Genomic DNA, 21,476 nt, shown 5'->3' on the forward strand with positions numbered 1-21,476 from the left:
CCTCAAAAGTAAGCTAATGATGAACTGTTTGTCACCGTATTCAGGCACAGACTGTTTCCTGGGAACTTACTGTTGGTGCTGAAGAATGCTCACTGTACAATGCAATCAGACAATTTCATCTCCCAAAGAGCAGTGTCACATTGAAATTCACTACATTCAAATAATGCATATCATCTCATGGATCAATGTTATTCAAAAGATACATATTGGTTGAGCAAGGACTGAACTCAGTGTGTTTCTGACTGGTACTAGGCTGTCAATTCATTTAACCAAAGGGACACGGTGTTGAGATGTGGAAAATGCTGTCTTATGTTCAGGCACAGACTGACTGGTTATCTTCAACAATCCCATAAGGCTTTGCAAATATCTGCATATGTTCCTCAAACATATAAAAAAATGTAAGATGTTCATGTTTGGTATAACAAACAAACTGGAATCCACATATGAAGGGTTTAAGAAACTTCTTTCAGTTGAATATGCAGAGTGGAGAGGGTTCTTTTTGTACATCCTCCTGTCCTTATTTTTTTGAACATTTCATTGATTAAAAGAAATTGACATGATCAAATATCTCCTGTGTCTGACAATAATTTTTTGTAAGTAAAATTTACCTTCCCTGAATAAGTAATGATTAATAACAATTATTAAGTATTAAGTGCTTACAATCAAGAGGTAATGTTACTTACTTTTTATAAGTAATCAGTTGTGTAATGTATTGAGAAATATTAGGTACACTTTACCTAATTTCTTTTAGTGTATCATAGCTGTTAAATGTAGATATGCTTCACTCAAAACATGTGGTGAAATCTACCCAAACAGACTGAGTGCAAATTGTTACGTCACATTTATTGAGTAGATTCTATAGGTTGCTTTTTACAATGTTGTCAGGGCGGGCTTTATACGATGATGGACAGATGATCAACAGTAACATAATCAACCATGTCACCAAAGAGTGCTTGGGTTGAATTAGTTTATTGGTTTAAAATTAAATTTTAATAAATGTGAGCTGTTTGCTGTTAAAACCTTTCCTTCTCTCTCTCTTTACGGTATTCCAGTTAAATCACAAGTGACCTATCTGGGTATATCCATATGTAAGGATGATAAAGTTAGATTCAGACTGAACTTTGACCCAGTTGTTGGGAAAGCTAAAAGGAAATTCAATTCATGGTTACAGAGAGATTTATCCCTAAGAGGACGAACTCTTATTACTAAAGCCGAGGGTATCTCAAGAATTACTTACCCTGCTCTCTGTTTATATGTAGATAAAGCTGCATGTGCAGATATTAATAAAATGCTATTTGATTTTCTGTGGAAGCATAAGAGGCATTACGTTAAAAAGTCTGTGGTTATTAATAATTATGAGTGTGGTGGTCTAAACATTTTAGATTTTACCTCTTTAAATAACACTTTCAAGATAAATTGGTTAAAACAGTACTTGACAAACCCTGAGTCTTTCTGGAATACTCTTCCTAATCTTGTTTTCTCTAAGGTGGGAGGTCTCCCTTTCTTATTATGTAATTACAACATCACCAAATTGCCCCTTAAATTGTCAAATTTTCATAAACAAGCACTTTTGGCCTGGCATCTAATTTATAAACACAATTTTAATCCTCACCGGTACTTTATTTGGAATAACTGCGATATTATTTATAAAAATAAGTCGCTGTTTTTCCCAAATTGGGTTAGAAATAATTTGATTCTGGTTTCTCAATTAATTAATACTGATGGATATTTGTACTCGTATTCAGAGTTTTTGAGTAAGTACAATATACCTGTCACTCCTCGAGAGTGCTATTATAATGGATGCCATCCCTTATGGAGCATTAACTCTTCTCAGAGACTCAGCTAGATCCCAGATTTCTATGTCAGTAGCTCATCCTTTTGATACAAATATTGGAAATGTTTGTTTTTTATCTAACTCTAATGGTCGGAACAGAATAATTAGACAGCTATTTCAAAATGAGATTTTTTCTCTCCCATACATTGTGCCATACTGGAATGGCCAATTTGTTAATATTCCATGGAAGAAAGTGTGGTCTTTGTCTTTTAAATATTTAATAACCAATAAGGTCAAGGATGTGTTTCCTCCGCTGGTTCGACTCTCTTTGGGCGAAGTTGTCTGCGGCAAGAAGAGTCAGAGAGTCAGAGGGAGGCAGGGAGAGAGGGTAATAAATACATGTGACATTATGAAATAAAATTCCCCCCAAGCATTATCAAGAGTATAGGTTTCCAAAGTAATTTTAGCCTGGGCTGAAAGCAACACTGGTAGGCTAGGCTGGCGCTGTTGCCTTGGAAATGACAACATCCGGTCTCTGAATATGAAAAAACAAGACTTTTTTCGTTTCTGTTTTCTAGTGATTTTATTTTTGTTATATAAAATATAAAATAAAAATCAAAGCATAGTTTAATTTCTCCCATCCCCTGTTGACCATGAAAAGGAAAACATGCCTTGTATTTCAATTTCAAATGTTGTATTTTAAAACAAAAATCAAATAACCATTGTTTTTTGTTTTTCAATACCTGTTTATGAAATGAAAATCGAATGAACGAAAAAGTACACGGACCTTTTTTCATTTCTATTTTCAAGTTGAACCATCACCTTATCGTGGTGGAGAGGTTTGTGTGTCTCTGTGAACCTGAGGGCTGTGTTGTCTGGAGCTTTGTGCTCCTGGTAGGGTCTCCCAAGGCAAAGTGGTCTCAGGTGAGGGGCCAGACAAAGAATGGTTCAAAAACCCCAATGAAGAAGCAAGGTAGAGATGGAGTGACCCTGCCCGGAGGAAGCCCGGGGCCCCGTCTGGAGCCAGGCCCAGACGGGCGGGCTCGTCGGCGAGCGCCTGGTGGCGGGTTTGCCACGGAGCCCGCCGGGCACAGCCCGAACAAGCTACGTGGCTCCCATCTCTCCAGCCCATGGGCCCACCACCTGTGGGAGGAACCGTTGGGGTCGGGTGCGATGCCACATGGGTGGCAGTGAAGGTCAGGGGCCTCGGCGGACCAGACCCGGGCGGCAGGCGCTGGCTCTGGGGCGTGGGCGTCACCTCTCTGTGGGGGAAAGAGCCGGAACTGGTGCGGGAGGTGGGCGCTACCGGTTAGATCTGGTGGGGCTTACCTCTACGCACAGTCTCGGTTCTGGAACCATACTCCTGGATAGGGGTTGGACTCTTTTCTTCTCGGAGTTGCCCAGGGTGTGAGGCGCCCGGGCGGGTGTGGGGATACTCACAAGCCCCGGCTGGCGCCGCTGTGTTGGAGTTTACCCGGTGGACGAGAGGGTCGCCTCCCCACGCCCTGCGGGTTGTGGGGGAAAACTCTGACTGTTGTTTGTGCATATGCACCAAACAGGAGTTCGGAGTATTCGGCCTTCTTGGAGACCTTGACTGGAGTCCTGCATGGGGCTCCAGTGGGGGACTCCATTGTTCTGCTGGGGGACTTCAACGCACACGTGGGCAATGATGGAGACACCTGAGGCGTGATTGGGAGGGCGGCCTCCCTGATCTAAACCAGAGTGGTTGTTTGTTGTTGGACTTCTGTGCTAGTCATGGATTGTCTATACTTGAACACCATGTTCGAACATAGGGATGCTCATAAGTGTACCTGGTACCAGAGCACCCCTAGGCCGAAGGTCAATGATCGATTTCATAATCGTTTCATCTGATCTGAGGCCGTATGTTTTGGACACTCGGGTGAAGAGAGGGGCAGAGCTGTCAACCGATCACCATCTGGTGGTGAGTTGGGTCAGGGGGTGGGGAAGACTCTGGACAGACCTGGTAAGCCCAAGCGTGTAGTGCGGGTAAATTGGGAGCGTCTGGAGGAGGCCCCTGTCCGACAGACTTTCAACTCACACCTCCGGCGGAGCTTTTCGTGCATCCCTGTGGAGGCTGGGGGCATTGAACCCGAGTGGACAATGTTCAAAGTTTCCATTGCTGAAGCTGCGGCGAGGAGCTGTGGTCTTAGGATCTTAGGTGCCTCAAGGGGCGGTAACCCACGAACACCGTGGTGGACACCAGTGGTCAGGGAAGCCGTCCGACTGAAGAAGGAGTCCTTCCGGGATATGTTATCTCGGAGGACTCCGGAGGCAGTTGCAGGGTACCCGAAGGGCCGAAGGGCTGCAGCCTCTGCCGTGAAAGAGGCAAAGCAGCGGGTGTGGGAGAAGTTTGGAGAAGACATGGAGAAGGACTTTCGGTCGGCACCAAAGTGTTTCTGGAAAACTGTTCGCCACCTCAGGAGGGGGCGCGGGGAACCATCCAAGCTGTGTACAGTAAGGATGGGACACTGTTGACCTCCACTGAGGAGGTAATAGGGCGGTGGAGGGAGCACTTTGAGGAACTCCTGAATCCGACTAATCGCCCTCTATGTTAGAGGCAGAGCTGGAGGATAACGGGGGATTGTCGTCGATTTCCCAGGCGGAAGTCACTGATGTAGTCAAACAACTACACAGTGGCAAAGCCCGGGATTGATGAGATCCGTCCAGAAATGCTCAAGGCTCTGGGTGTGGAGGGGTTGTCCTGGTTGACACGCCTCTTCAACATTGCGTGGAAGTCTGGGGACGGTGCCAAAGGAGTGGCAGACTGGGGTGGTGGTTCCTCTTTTTAAAAGGGGGACCAGAGGGTGTGTGCCAATTATAGGGGTATCACACTTCTCAGCCTCCCTGGTAAAGTCTACTCCAAGGTGCTGGAAAGGAGGGTTCGGCCGATAGTCGAACCTCGGGTTGAGGAGGAACAATGCGGATTCCGTCCTGGTGGGTGGAACAACGGACCAGCTCTTCACTCTCGCAAGGATCCTGGAGGGAGCCTGGGAGTATGCCCAACCGGTCTACATGTGTTTTGTGGATTTGGAGAAGGCGTATGACCGGGTCCCCGGGAGATACTGTGGGAGGTGCTGCGGGAGTATGGGGTGAGGGGTCTCTACTCAGGGCCATCCAATCTCTGTATGACCAAAGTGAGAGCTGTGTCGGGTTCTCGGTAGTAAGTCGGACTCGTTTCAGGTGAGGGTTGGCCTCCGCCAGGGCTGCGCTTTGTCACCAATCCTGTTTGTAATATTTATGGACAGGATATCGAGGCGTAGTCGGGGTGGGGAGGGGTTGCAGTTTGGTGGGCTGGGGATCTCATCGCTGCTCTTTGCAGATGATGTGGTCCTGATGGCATCATCGGCCTGCGACCTTCAGCACTCACTGGATCGGTTCGCAACCGAGTGTGAAGCGGTTGGGATGAGGATCAGCACCTCTAAATCGGAGGCCATGGTTCTCAGCAGGAAACCGATGGAATGCCTTCTCCAGGTAGGGAATGAGTCCTTACCCCAAGTGAAGGAGTTCAAGTACCTTGGGGTTTTGTTCGCGAGTGAGGGGACAATGGGGCGGGAGATTGGTCGGAGAATCGGGCGCAGCGGGTGCGGTATTGCATTCAATCTATCGCACCGTTGTGGCGAAAAGAGAGCTGAGCCAGAAGGCAAAGCTCTCGATCTACCGGTCAGTTTTCGTTCCTACCCTCACCTATGGTCATGAAGGCTGGGTCATGACCGAAAGAGCGAGATCCAGGGTACAAGCGGCGAAATGGGTTTCCTCAGGAGGGTGGCTGGCGTCTCCCTTAGAGATAGGGTGAGAAGCTCAGTCATCCGTGAGGAGCTCGGAGTAGAGCCGCTGCTCCTTTTGCGTCGAAAGGAGCCAGTTGAGGTGGTTCGGGCATCTGGTAAGGATGCCCCTGGGCGCCTCCCTAGGGAGGTGTTCAGGCACGTCCAGCTGGGAGGAGGCCTCGGGGAAGACCCAGGACTAGGTGGAGGGATTATATCTCCAACCTGGCCTGGGAGCCTCGGGATCCCCAGTCGGAGCTGGTTAATGTTGCTCGGGAAAGGGAAGTTTGGGGTCCCCTGCTGGAGCTGCTCCCCCCGCGACCCGACACCGGATAAGCGGACGAAGATGGATGGATGGATGGATGGATGGATTTTCAAGTTGTTGTTTTTTTGTTATATGAAATAGAAAATGAAAATCACAGCATATTTTAAATTTCTCCCATCCCCTTTTGACCATGAAAAGGAAAAAACGCCTTGTATTTCAATTTCAAATTTCGTATTTTAAAACGAAAATCAAATAACCATTTGTTTTTTGTTTTATAATACCTGTTTATGAAATGAAAATCGAATGAACGAAAAAGTACACGGACCCAGTCTGTTAAGTACAATTTCACCACTATAATAAAACAGATCTAGAAATGTTATGCTTTATTTGCAACTTAAATATGTTATTTTTTTAATTAATACAAAGCAAACTGAGCAGAAAAGAACAAGTGTTTTGTTTGTTTGTTTTTCTTCTTCTAGGTGTGACTGAAGTACCCCTGTTGTAATATAATATTAAAATCATGTTACATACACTTATCATTTATGTTTCTTGCTTAAATTCACTGGGTGCACAACCAGGCCTTGGAGAGAAAATTACTGATATCCACAAAACCAAATCAGATAAGGTAAGGTATGTGTATATATATATATATATATATATATATATATATATATATATATATATATATATATATATAAAAGTAATATGTACACCTAATATCTTATGTGTTGATGTCTATGAATTTGTCTTTAATAGGAGCATACTATACAAAGACAACAGTGGAGAGTTGCTGGATCTTTCTGTCCTCAAAGTGCCAGAGATCTACAAGGACTTCACCCCTCTTTCTGCACCATCACCTGCATAATCAAAGTGATAAAAGAGAGAATTGTTTTCTCTGTTGACATGAATAGGTGCCTGTAATGTCTACCAATATATTCAATCAATTCAATAAATGTTGATAAGTATCACTGATATTTCTTAAATCATTGTAGTTTTTCAGAGCAATAAGATACAGATTATTAAAACCATGTTCATATTTGCAACAAATTAAAACCCTGATCAAGGCAAATTGTTTTTTTCATTTTCCATAACATTTATAAAAAAAAAACAGTACAAATAAATTGACCAGAGCTGACACTTGGTAAATAGCTTTAATTTAACTTGTCAAAACAATGAGCAATTCATAACAAATTGCACAATATTTGACACAAAACCTTAAAAGTGTATTGTTCATACAACGGTGAAAGCAGAACAATTTGCCTATAGGATTTACTGTAGCAGGAACATTGATATTGGCAAACAGATGACCCAGGTTAAGGTGAGTTTGTGAGCAGGGTTATGAATAAAGATAAGATAAGCCTAGTGTTCACAAGAGGGCTGATTCAGGTATTGCAACACAAATTAAGAATAATTCAATTAAATAGGAGGTATATACAACTAGTAGAAGATAAATGAACTATACAAGAGCAATTAAGGTTAAGTTATGAGGTAGTGGTAAGCTAAAGTGATGTATAATCAATAGCATGGAGTCAAGTCAACAGTGTACACCAGAATAATATATACTGTGGTTAAGCAATGATACTTACTGTTGTCTGTATTAGAGTCAAGTCAACAGTGTACACCAGAATAATATATACTGTGGTTAAGTAATGATACTTACTGTTGTTTGTACTAATATAAAAAAACAAAAAATATACTAATATAATATAGTGTGTGATGCAGTATGGAGAACAACCAAGTCCTATATAAACCCAAGAGACTTTTAGTGCAGCTGTTGATGTTCACTAAAAACAAAACTTGCAGATGGTTGTAGTCTGTAGTCAGCCATACAGTAGGTAGATCTGGACCAGATGGTTGTAGTTTGTAGTCAGCCATACAGTAGGTAGATCTGGACCAGATGGTTGTAGTCTGTAGTCAGCCATACAGTAGGTAGATCTGGACCAGATGGTTGTAGTCTGTAGTCAGCCATACAGTAGGTAGATCTGGACCAGATGGTTGTAGTCTGTAGTCAGCCATATAGTAGGTAGATCTGGACCAGATGGTTGTAGTCTGTAGTCAGCCATACAGTAGGTAGATCTGGACCAGATGGTTGTAGTCTGTAGTCAGCCATACAGTAGGTAGATCTGGACCAGATGGTTGTAGTCTGTAGTCAGCCATACAGTAGGTAGATCTGGAGCAGATGGTTGTAGTCTGTAGTCAGCCATACAGTAGGTAGATCTGGACCAGATGGTTGTAGTCTGTAGTCAGCCATACAGTAGGTAGATCTGGACCAGATGGTTGTAGTCTGTAGTCAGCCATACAGTAGGTAGATCTGGACCAGATGGTTGTAGTCTGTAGTCAGCCATACAGTAGGTAGATCTGGAGCAGATGGTTGTAGTCTGTAGTCAGCCATACAGTAGGTAGATCTGGACCAGATGGTTGTAGTCTGTAGTCAGCCATACAGTAGGTAGATCTGGACCAGATGGTTGTAGTCTGTAGTCAGCCATACAGTAGGTAGATCTGGAGCAGCAGGGTGAATTCTAGCTATCATGGGTTGGTGATATGACACACACAGATCAACAGGGGTCGAGCCCCTCAGCCCCACCTGGATGAAAAGAACGTGAAACAAAATACTTGTTTTTTCAGTTCAGTTTGCTTTGTATTAATTAAACAAATAACTGCTAAGAGCAAATAAGAAAGCATATCATTTCTAGATTTGTTTTTATTATAGTGGTGAAATTGTACTTAATGTTACAACTTTTTAAACAGACTGATATGAATTCATCATTTTCAGACTAATGCTATATGAAGGAATGAAGACTAAATTCTGATGAACAACACAACAGTGATGCAAAAGCTGACACAAACAATCCAGTTTCTTGTTTTCTTTCAGTTATATTACAGTTTAGGTTCTACTACTGGCTCTAACATGAAATCAGCCAAATCCCAGGAACATGGTTAACCAAACGAGGAAAAAATACAAAGTGAGGTCATCACATATACACATATAGTCCGTCATATGTCGTTCAATCTAGCTATACAATAAAGAAAATCTATTTGTTTATGGACATCAAGCTAGGCTATATGCTAGCGCCATATGTTAGCTAGCTAGCTAGGTGCTTAAGTTATGTTACTCACCCTCGTAGTTTTGGACATAACTTCATACGTCCCACTTCAAAACTTTCTCCCGTTTCCTGATGGGTGCAGGTGAAAGTGCGTCGACCATTCTGTGCACATTGTTGACATATACTTATAATAAAGCAATGAACGGCGCGGGGGTATATAAACTTGGTTACAGTTATCGGTTACAGTGCAGCCGCTCTCAACAGACGTTCTAACGTAAAGTGAATGCATCCTCAATGGGGCAGGGATAATTTCATTGGTCAACACTACAGCTGGCATTCTATTGGTTGTTGACTTTTGGCAGGGTTATAACACAAAAAAATCCAAGCGTGCAGGAGAGATCCGAGAGCAGAAAATTTGTAAGCGAGCAGAATCAGCCTGAGTGCGAGGAGAAGGTTCAAAGCTGAGAGCAGGAAATCTGTCCAAACAACAACATATCTGAGTCTAAGCAGAAAGTTTGAGCACAAGCAGAGCAAATCTAAGCACGAGCAGTGACTATTTGAGTGTGAGAGCAAGAAATCTGAACGTAATATCAGTGAGAAATGCTCTCAAATTGAAATAATGCACTCTTGACTAATGGCAGTAATATAACTCCATACTTTCTTCCTCTCTTTGTGTTTGTGTGTGTGTGTGTGTGTGTGTGTGTGTGTGTGTGTGTGTGTGTGTGTGTGTGTGTGTGTGTGTGTGTGTGTGTGTGTGTTGTGTGGGCTTGTTTAACTATATCTGTGAGGTCTACAAACCCAAGAATCAAATCGAAAGAGTCCAGTATACTTGTGGGATCCCAGCAGCTTTATGGGGCCAAAATGCTGGACCCCACAAGTTTAAAGGGCTGTTTGAGGGTTAAGACATACCTGCCAACACTGTTTTTTTTCCGGGTTTCTCCCGTTTTTTAGCCTTATCTCCCGGACCTCTCTCGGTTTGTTATTTCTCTCGGGAAACTCCCGTAATTTGCATGGCCAAAACTCCTTTATAAATAATTGGACCAAAATTTGTCTAATGTTGACCATTTGCCAGATCTTGTATGAAACGCATCCTATTCACACAATCCACACACCATACAATTTTCAACCCGTTTGTCACCTCAACCTTGCAAGCCAGTTGCGCAGTTGATCTCTGCGCAAGCTTGTGAGCTGATAAAAATGACAGGTGAAGGCAGTGTTCCCGCAAAGAAATCGAAATATAGCTGTAAATTTCAACAGTGTAATTTCCTGTGTAACGTATGTGTGTGTGTGTGTGTGTTTGTGTGTGTTCAAGTTAAGCTGTTTAAAAAAAAATACAAACTCGCCTTAAACTCCCGCCAACAACACTATCAGTCTTTTGCAGGTGTGGTTTTCTACAGAAGTGAACACGCTCTTTCCAACAGTTGTTAAAAATTGCACTAGAACTGATTTTTATCAAACAAGTATCCCGGCCTTTACTTGCTGTATTTCTTGTGGTTAAAACATTAAACACTGCATTACAACACGGTTGTTATGTTTCAGGTCTCTATAAGTGAAGTAAAAGGTTAGTTTAATCTTTTTCAACCTGGACCCTATGACTGATGGGAACAACAATCTTTGAAATTGCTCCAGTATTCAATTTTATTTTATTTGTAGTGTCAAATCACAACAGGAGTTATTTTGGGACACTTTACAGATAGAGTTGGTCTAGACCATATAATTCAATGCATCCAGCAAATTAAAAACCAAAACATTAAAGCTGATGCTCTGATTCTGCTGTACAACAATCCTTATGTATTATCAGGTTTGATACCAGTAAAGTCACATGAAGAAAGTTCATGCTGTCATTATGAAATTCTTCATTGAAATTCTGTGATAAACAAAGCTAGGATTAGACTGAATGTACTGAAAGTGTTAAGTGTGTATGTGTGTGTGTGTGTCTGTGTTTGTGTGTGTGTGTGTGTGTGTGTGTGTGTGTGTGTTTGTGTGTGTGTGTGTGTGTGTGTGTGAGTGTGTGTGTGTGTGTGTGTGTGTGTGTGTGTGTGTGTGTGTGTGTGTGTGTGTGTGTGTGTGTGTGTGTGTGTGTGTGTGTGTGTGTGTGTGTGTGTGTGTGTGTGTGTCTCTCTGCATGTGTGTGTGTGTAAGAGTAGGTTAAAAGCAGAAAACATAGTTACCATGCAACACAACCGCCCCTGTCCACAGACTGTCGGAAGCTGGCGAGATTTCATGTGCAACTTTCTTATTCTCAGACTACAGTTTAATAACCAATTCTGATACAAGATTTGAGAAATGGCAGGTAAGAGTTCCCGAGCTGAGTGCATTTTAAAAGTAGCCTAACCATAACTTTGGTGTATGTTGAAGGATATCTGAAGGCGATCAGACAGCAAGGGCTTCTACTTAGACTACTGGGAGTGCTATAGCGGTGAGGAAGATGGAGGATAGAAATATGATTTCTTACACTTCCTTTGTTTTATAAAGTTTACCAAAGTCTTGACAATATCCAGTCGTGATAATTCTGCATTTTATTGTGTCAGGCCACGTATTACTTTCATTTTGCTGGTGCTCATACCAGCATTTCTCTGTGTGAGGAGGAAGGGCACAAACCAGTCAACCCTCCGCAACGGAAGTCTTTACACTTTATTATCGTGTTGTGTAGCTTAACTTAACATATGAAAGATTAAAAACCTATACATTTATGGTAATACTTTACAACAAGGATACAAACACATGCTTAAGTAATGCTCAATAAGGATTGTATTCAAGATGTAACTCACTATTAAGAAAGGGCCAACTATCTGTGAGTTTAAGGGATTAGTTATTGATTAATGAACCATAAGTCAGTGATTTCTAACTCACACTTACTAATTCACATTCATTTGTAGTTTCTTTTTTAAAAACGTTATTATACACACAGTTGCAGTTTACTAGGTACACCTAGCTAAAACGGATGCAGTCTAATGCAACAGCCATGGAATATTTTTTTTGTTGAAACTGTTTTATAAAAGTGTTAATCCAACTTTATGATACATTTTTGGAGGATGTAGTTTGTGGTGTTGTTGGACTGTGTGCCTACTCAAATGTGTCTCTATTATTTTGCCAACCCTATTCATATCAATATTCATAGGCTACTCCTAAAGTCTTAATTAATGTGAGAACCTCTGTTGACATCACCATTTTTGAGTTGTGTATTTCTTTTGCTTCATATTCCCTCTTCTAGTTGAGCTTGCCAGGGTGAGGGGTAAGTTTGTGGACAAGGTGTCCATAGCAGTGATTAAGCAGCTTCTGGACGACCTTTTAGATGATGATGTCTTAAATGACGGCCAGAAAGACACAATACTTGAAGAGAACAAAACCACAGCAGACAAGGCACGCAGTCTCGTTGACACAATAAAGAAGAAAGGAGATGTAGCCAGCAGGAAGATGATCGCTCACCTTTACGAAAGAGATCCGACACTTCACTCTGAGAAGTGAAGTGAAGCAGAGCAACAGATGAAACAGGACTGGTCCAACACGCTCATCTCTACCACCGAGGCATTCTGGACGGAGAAAAAGAATAATGGAAAAGTTAGTCATTCATGAAGGCAATATCAAATATTTCACATGGTCTTAAGTGACAGATTTAACCTCAGCTATTTGCAACAAGTTTCTGTTCAAGAAAGGTGTTGGTAACAAGTGGGAATCATAGTTTTCTTATTAAAGTCTACAGTGTACATATTTCCAAACATATAGTACATTTGTTTTTATAGTTTTTTTCTTTAAATTTGTTTTTCAGACTTACCCTGCTGAAAAAAATCCCATCAGGAATCGTGTGGCCCTGCTAATCACTAATATAAAGTTTACTGATGAGAGATACAACAGAAATGGAGCTGAAAAGGACGAGGAGAACATGGAGAAACTGCTCTGGGCTCTGGGATACAAGCTGGTGAAATACACAAACCTCACAGGAAAGGTACTTTCATTTATTTTTTTAAAGGAAAATAAAAAAATAAAAAGATTTCAAAGTTGACATAGTGATACAATAACTGACTTTTTGTATTCTCACAGGCAATTGATGATGCTGTAATGAAGTTCTCTAAACTTCCAGAACTCAAAGAGACAGATAGTGTGGTGGTGGTTATCATGTCTCATGGGAAACTGGGAGCTGTCCTCGGTTGCAACTGGACAAAAGATGATGTTGAGAAACCAGATGAGTTCCCCATCAACAACATTTACAAACACTTGGGCTCAGAGAAGTGTCCAGCGCTGCTGAACAAACCCAAGATCATCATCATCCAGGCCTGCAGAGGAGGTGCTCCCATCTATTCTCACACAACAAACACCAATATAAATGAATTTAGGAGCCTGCTAACATCTCGTTGTTGGCTTCAATCAAGCGATGCTCTCGTGTACTGTACTAAAAGTATGCCACATGTGTTTCAGAGGAGAAAGGCTCAGTGCTTGTTAGTGATGATGCAGTGGTCTGTGATGATGTGTCACAGCCAGGTCCACCCCTGTGTGCTGACGAAGAAAACATTGATGATGACAATATGAGATGTGTACACAAAGAAAAAGACTTCATTTCTCTTCTTTCCTCCACCCCCGGTCAGTTAACTTAAACATTTTCAGATCTTATTCTACAGCTCATAGAGATACAGAATGAAAATAAACATCAATATTTTGCATTGAAAACTGCTAAGAATAGTTACTTTATATAATAAATTATTATATATATATATATTATTTTCTCTTTCTGTGTGTTTTTCCCTCCAGATACAGTCTCATACAGGCAAAGAAATAAGGGGTCTTTTCTCATCCAGTACATTGTCGATGTATTCAACACCTCGGCACATAAGGAACACATTGATGAGTTTTTCCGAGGATTAAGTGGAACGTAATATCAGTTTGTGAGGCAATAACACCACATAGCAAGCTGTGATGATGAAGCTCTTGTTTTATTAGTCTTTTGCTTAATTTAATGCATTGTTTCTTTCCACCATACAGGTCACGCAATGCTTTGAAGAGCATTTCATTAAAGGCCAGATTCCGAACATAGACAGAGTCTCTCTAACAAAGCACTTCTACTTCTTCCCAGGTCTCTTAAGCGACGGATGCACTGTTGTTTAACACAGACTTGTAGCCACATTTTAAATTATGTTGCAATGCTTTTTGAAGTTGGCTACTTGGTAAATTGATCAAACTTTTGGATGAATCACTGAATGGGCCTACCGGCCAGTGACCCAAGTGACAGAAAAAATAAATACAAATAGACACAAATTGACAACAAAGACACAATGATAAAGCTGTGTCGTTTTGTGTCTCTTTTAGTCTTGGTGTTTTGCTCTTTTGTAATTGGGCTGGGGGGGAATCTTACACGACTGTATTCGGGGCCTGCAGTCTTATAATCTATCTATCTCTTGGTAAAAACTAGACAAACATCTTTAGCATGAAACATTAATAACATAATGTAATAAAGTGCATAATTAAGCTCCTTAAAAGCTTGTTTTGATTCTTAATGTGACATCTCAACATTGAATGGGCATTTACTTTTGTTCTTGCTTGCGTAAATTTTGTCCAGGTAGGACACCAACATTCACCACTATGACATTTTCAAATGGTTTTCTTATACGAATAGTTGGGCTAGGCTGGGGATGTCTGCTGTTGTGGGCCTAAGCCTATGTCGTGCTCTTTTACTTGATGTGTGACAATGAACTCTCCAAATAAACTTGACTTAAGTTGATTCCTTGGCTTGTACCTTTGTTCCTACATGCACATATAGCTTCCTGCATTTTTACGAGGTCAATTAATAACATAACGTTTAGACTTAAACACAAATCTTTACTCACTAACTAAACCTAATAAATACAAGCAATGTTTGTGAAGAAAAAGTAACATGAGCTTAGCAGTAGATGGATAGATTTAAAAGAGATACAGAATGAAAATCAACTGCATCGAAAACTGCTAAGAATAGTTACTTCATATAATAAAAACTAAATATATATTCTCTCTTTCTGTGTAGAAGTAAATGTTCTGTGTACTTTGAATGTGAGGAAAAGGAAACTTCAGAGTCCAGACAAGAGTTGATGGAAAGTAAAGGACATAGTTGACCTACTAAAATGCGAAGTAATTCTTTGCAATACAAGAACAACATTTCAGTTCATGATCTGGACAAAACTTAATAAGGGATATTAGAAATTGTGAGGAAATCTGTCTCTGTCATCAAACGTTTACTCATGTAGCTGTAATGTAGGATGTTTAAACAGGGACAGAACAAAATAATACATTAGCCTAAGACATTAGCCTTAGAATTTAGAGAAATAGATATACAACCAATGGCCAGAAAAACCAGACCAACCAACGCAGACATTAGTGTAATATATCTCCTTCTGAGAGAGAGATTCAGCCTTCAAAAAAAAAGATAGACATTTTGGCTGAGCTCCAATATAACAACAAAAAATCCTGTGAAGCCCAAAACAACATGTCGCTGTATTATAACTTTTCATCCAATCAGGTTTTATATCTGTAAAACTTTCTCAAAACCTAAAGTTCTTTTTATGTGCATGACATCAGAAATCACTGCTCTAGGCCAAGAAATAGTCCAGAACAACAACCATAAAATCACAATTTTTTCACTTTTATCGATCCTCCCACCTAATTCCTGACAAAAGAACAATGTGTATTCCTTTAATGCTTAAAACAAGGTGAAGTTAATTATTTTGTAACTGTGACCATGGACTGATAAAACATTATCAGGATCAATGTTACATACATCTGTAGTGAGAGGCTGGCTGTTCATGAACTATGCTGAGGTATAAGCACTTTGAAAATGATTTGGGTCTTTGATTCAACACACGTTTGTTTTGATGAACATAACCACCTTTCTGCAGCTTTGTGTTTGTAGAAAAACATGCAAAGCTGTTCAGCAGACTGCAGAACATGTACACTACAAAGGTACACTGTGTGAATCATGACACAAACTGACACAAAACCCAAGTTAGTTCCTCAGGACTTTTGACTGTAAAGAAGGTTTAGAAAACATATATTAAAAAAATTTACGTAAAAGTTATCGTAAAATATTTGAGTGCACAGGGCATTTATGCAAGCCTGCTTTCTACTTCATGAGCAGTTCCTGACTGCACAATACAGACCCCCCACTATATAGTATATATTAACTGCTGAACATATGACCCTAAGAAATAGGCATCACGTCCTGTCCTGTCTGCTCTGTAGGGATTTCTTAGAGTCCTAACTGAGTCCAACTGCGAGGCAAATAATGAGGACGGTCAGACATGCTGCAATACAACCTCCTATCAGGATCACCTTCTGGAGGGAAGAATAGAAACAAGGAGGGCAAAGTGTCAGCAAATGATTCAGTGGATTTAAAGAGAGAACGAATGAGAAACAGAGAGAAAGAAGAAAGGAAGGGAAGAGCACAGTCTATGATTATAAGTGGGGAATAATTATGTGGTTGACCCTTGTAGTAGATTGGGGTCATGTGATGTATGAAATTCCTCTACCTTCGAGTGCTATTATAGATTGTCACCAATAGGTGGCAGAGGTGTTCCACTGTGATCTAGGTGAAACGCACCAGTATTCTCAAGCCCTGGGTGGAGATCAGGTGGAGACACATGGATGCAGGGGTGGTATATTCTAATGAGCTCGCATATTATAGAAAGGGGAACAAAATCTGAATAGCTTGTTGAATCCCATGTTTTCTGAGCAGCCAACAACTAACTGAGTTGTTTTATTTTACAGTTTGTGGGTTGGTAGGCACTCCAGATACCCAAATATATATGCACAAGCAATGGAAAGAGTTTTTTATATGTCCCCTTTAAGTAGTCATGTAGAAGTAAAAGTGTACTATAGAATTTGGCCAGAAGGTGGTGTACCAGTAAAGGCCCTATAAGGGTTGATCATGTGATCATCAGTGTTAAGATATGTGTGTGGCAAAATACTATTATTTTTTACGTGAAAAACAAACAAAAAGGCCAATGTTTTACTATAAGCAACGTGTGAGATTTCCACAGTGTTTGGCTGAGGAAGACGCCTGATGCTGATGGTGTATGCTCCAACAACACATTCTCACATCAGATCATGATTCCATTCTGTCCTCTGGCCAACATCTGAAAGCCAGATGTTGTTTTGTGCTGCCTATAACAATAATTCAAAATGTTACATCATTTTCTTTTCGCAAAAAAACGTTATTATGTTAAAATGGTAACTTAACGCCAACATCTCCAAAGCTATGCGCTCGATGGTCCCGATGCACAGGGAAGAGTTTAGGCGCGAATGTAAACTTGAGGTGTGTGAATGATGGCAGGTAAGAGGATTTGTGGTCTAAAATGCACTTTGCAAGCAACCATATACAGGCATAACTCAAGTTGTAAATTGGCGGTAATTAAAATAGCCTCCTGGCACGAAAAAGAAAGGAATCTATGGGTATGGAGTCTGTAAAGCAGGAAATGATTTGCTTTCTTTGATCAATAGTGGTTATATTTGCAATAGCCTACCGAGGATTGCATATAACTTTGTGTGTTCAGGTAAACAAAGTATGCTTAAAATTAAGTTCAACTTTGGGGCTGCCTGGGCATTTCCATATTAAAGGTCTCATGACATGGTGCTCTTTGGATGCTTTTATATAGACCTTAGTGGTCCCATAATACTGTATCTGAAGTCTCTTTCCCGAAATTCAGCCTTGGTGCAGAATTACAGCCACTAGAGCCAGTCCCACAATGAGCTTTCCTTAGTATGTGCCATTTCTGTGTCGGTAGCTATTGAGAAGGACGCCTCATAAGGAGCAAGATTCCAGATCGGCTCATCTGAGCTTTCATTTTCTCAAAGGCAGAGCAGGATACCCAGGGCTCGGTTTACACTTATCACCATTTCTAGCCACTGGGGGACCATAGGCAGGCTGGGGGAACGCATATTAATGTTAAAAAACCTCATAAAGTGAAATGTTCATGCCATGGGACCTTTAAGCACACATCTGCAGGATACATGAACGTAAAGTAGCTCCTGTAAGGAAACAAACTATTCAGAATTTAAAATGACAATTCTTCAATCAGTCGGTCAGCCAAATATTAGCAGAGAAAGCGTGTTCAATCAATCCTCAGACATTAATTCACATGGTGGGGAATGCTTTTAAAAGTTTTTTCTTTTTTGGCAGTGTGGTTTCACTTTGACTCACTTGTTGCTTACATGAGAGAAAACGAAAGAACACAAGATCAGCGTACAATTATTTTTTTCGTAAAGATTGGTTTACATGCTCTTTGAACATAAACCCAAAAAGTTCAAGTCTGTGTGCCGCCACCTAATCTTCAACAATGATTACATGTTAGAGATGAAAGATGAAATGATTAGAGAGTACATTGAATTTGGTCTTACTGACTTACTTATTTCCTGCACATAAACCTGCCAAAAAACTTTGCCAAAATAAAAATATATTTCTAAATTCATTGTTGAAAAGGAGATTACCAGCTTGTCAGAGGAGTACTTTTGTGGATAAGGCAATGTTAGTACCTCTGTTGAAATCAAAAAAATGGGGGCAACACTAATGTGCTAGGCCTTGGTCCTGGATGTATTTAACTTGGGTGACAAACTAGTGTTGTACACTGTCATGTTCAAATGTATTAGTAGAGAAGGTAGAAGGCCCGGAACCCACCCTGACTCTCTCCACACCCCACCTCTGGCTCTATATACCATTGTACTTAATCTGCTGTTCTGCTCTTTTTATCTTAATTTCTACTCTTATTTTTAATACATTCTGTATATATATACTGTATATACTGTATATATATATTTATACTTATATTGTTTGTTCTGTTTAACCTATTTGTTTAACTTATTTTAGAGAATGTGTCACCTACAACACCAAAACAAATTCCTTGTATGTGTAAAAAACGTACTTGGCAATAAAGCTTTTCTGATTCTGACGTATAGGCCTACGGTAAAAGGTAGTTTGGGCCTAAATGAACAACTGAATTTGTTAAACATGATGGATGCAGTTGTAGGTTGATCATATATGTGTTTGCTTTTTGGTTAGCTCAACACTTTGAGGTACACCAAATGAGTAGTTACCAGCAAAACAAATGAGGAACTCAAAATTAAATAGGGTAACTCCTTATTTAATATTATAGAGTGGCTAATTATTAATTAATTAAGAAATGAGTGAGGAACATCAGGAACTTGATAATCGATGAATCATTAATAAGTACTTCACTAATAATTCCTAACTGGGGACTAGATAATAAGAGTTTTAGAGAAAATCACAAGGGACACAAAAAGGGTAATCCTAGGATAATAAAATAATGATCGAGGGACTAGGCTACTTAGTAAATACTCTTTATTATGTATCACTTTATTTGGGGGCGCAAAAAGTAACAAATGTTTAACTAATTAGTAATTAATGAGTCATTACTAGCTGATTCAGAGTTAATCTGGAATGACTCCTGAAGAAAGTTGTATGATCGATTCACAGATATCCTTGAACTAATCATTGCTTTTTTATTTATTAATATAGGCTCTCCCAGTGTGTTCTCAAACTCATCATTATCCTCTAATATAATTCTTAGGGAAGCAGCCTACTTATTAACGATTAATCAATTATCAAGTCGGTCCTGATTCGTTCCTCACTTGTTTCTCAATTAACTAGGCTAATTATTAACTAACGATAGCTCCTCTATAAACGTTTGATTAGGATTTAGGCTACTCATTGTCACAACGCTTCACCATTTGGAGCATTTAAGCCACTATGTTAGCCTTAGCAGCAATAGGCTAATACAGTGAACTGTAATAGACTAGGCTACTGCTGGTAACGTAAAGTAGGTTACATACAAGCAGGAAACATAGTTACCATCTCATCCACCTATAGGCATTAGCCTCTGCAACGCAACCGCCTTTGTCCACAGACTGTCGGAAGTTGGGGAGATTTCATGTGCAACTTTCTTTTTCTCAGACTACAGTTTAACTAATTCTGATACGAGATTTGACAAATGGCAGGTAAGAGTTCCCGAGCTGAGTGCATTTTAAAAGTAGCCTAACCATAACTTTGGTGTATGTTGAAGGATATCTGCAGGCGATCAGACAGCAAGCGGTTCTACTGAGACTACTGTGAGTGGTATAGGGGTGAGGAAGATGGGGCATAGAAATATGATTTCTTACACTTCCTTTGTTTTACAAAGTTATCAAAGTCTTGACAGTATCCAAAGTCGTGATAATTCTGCATTTTGTTGTGTGAGGCCACGTATTACTTTCACTTTGCTGGCGCTCATACCAGCATTTCTCTGTGTGAGGAGGAAGGGCACAAACCAGTCAACCCTCCGCAAAAAAATAAGCCTTTACACTTTATTATCGTGTTGTGTAGCTTAACTAAACATATGCAATATTAAAAACAGATACATTTATGGTAATACCTTACAACAAGAATACAAACACATGCTTAAGTAATGCTCAATAAAGATTTTATGCAGGATGTAACTCATTATTATATTGATATTCATATCAATGAGGGTACGATAACATAGGCTACTCCTAAAGTCTTATTTAATGTGAGAACCTCTGTTGACATCACCATTTTTGAGTTGTGTATTTATTTTGCTTCATATTCCCTCTTCTAGCTGAGCTTGCCAAGGTGAGGGGTAAGTTTGTGGACAAGGTGTCCATAGCAGTGATTAAGCAGCTTCTGGACGACCTTTTAGATGATGATGTCTTAAATGACGGCCAGAAAGACACAATACTTGAAGAGAACAAAACCACAGCAGACAAGGCACGCAGTCTCGTTGACACAATAAAGAAGAAAGGAGATGTAGCCAGCAGGAAGATGATCGCTCACCTTTACGAAAGAGATCCGACACTTCACTCTGAACTGGGTCTGGGTCAACCTGTTTAGGTGAGCTGGGCTGGCATACTTGAGCTGGGCAACACTAATGTGTTAGGCCTTGGTCCTGAATGTATTTAACTTGGGTGACAAACTAATGTTGTACACTGTCATGTTCAAATGTATTAGTAGAGAAGGTAGAATGTGCCTGAGGGGAGAGGATGCCCCCCCCCCCCCCCCACCCACTAAAACAGCAGGGCACTGTAGTTTTAGCAAATCTTACTCCAAACAGGAGTAAATAATGCATTTTGTGAGGGACTATTTTCAGTTGTGGATTAAAAGACATAGTATTTGCAGCAGCAGGATAGTGTATGTGGGATTGACTCAAAATAATCTACAATGCTAATTGTTATTGTAATGAAGGAAAATGTCCCTCAGTGCAACTTTGTGGCACATTGATGTGTTTAATAGTTATTGGACAACAATGGGGGAATAAGATGTTTTAGGATTTGACTAAACAGGCAATAATTGTTAGTAGGACTAATTTATTGTAGGTTTTGGTCTTTTCACATGATTTGTTGACAGCAATAAAATATACAGTATCACCAGCAAAGATAAATACATAATTATGAACAGCAGTCTGATACCAGTGATGTTGTGTTTTGCTGTCTGCAGCCACAGTGTCTCAGGAGGAGCAGAACTGGTCATCCACACTTACCCTCATGCTGCTTATGCATTACTTGTGGACAGAGAAAATGAAGATTGAAGATGCTTATCATTTATTATCATGCAACATCTAAAGCCATATAAGATGTATGTATGT

At 40.3% G+C, this 21,476-nt stretch overlaps 1 protein-coding gene across 1 annotated transcript; it reads left to right on the forward strand.

Moving 5' to 3' along the window:
* Positions 1–11,151: 11,151 nt before the first annotated feature.
* LOC114552861 (caspase-1-A-like) lies at positions 11,152–20,725 on the forward strand. Its single transcript, XM_028573958.1, is given in 8 exon segments — positions 11,152–11,158; positions 12,044–12,426; positions 12,635–12,811; positions 12,907–13,150; positions 13,282–13,443; positions 13,612–13,717; positions 13,839–13,933; positions 20,454–20,725. Coding segments are annotated over 8 exon segments (1,446 nt in total).
* Positions 20,726–21,476: the final 751 nt, after the last annotated feature.

Source organism: Perca flavescens, chromosome 3 (assembly GCF_004354835.1).
Source record: "Perca flavescens isolate YP-PL-M2 chromosome 3, PFLA_1.0, whole genome shotgun sequence".
Classification (NCBI taxonomy): Eukaryota; Metazoa; Chordata; class Actinopteri; order Perciformes; family Percidae; genus Perca; species Perca flavescens.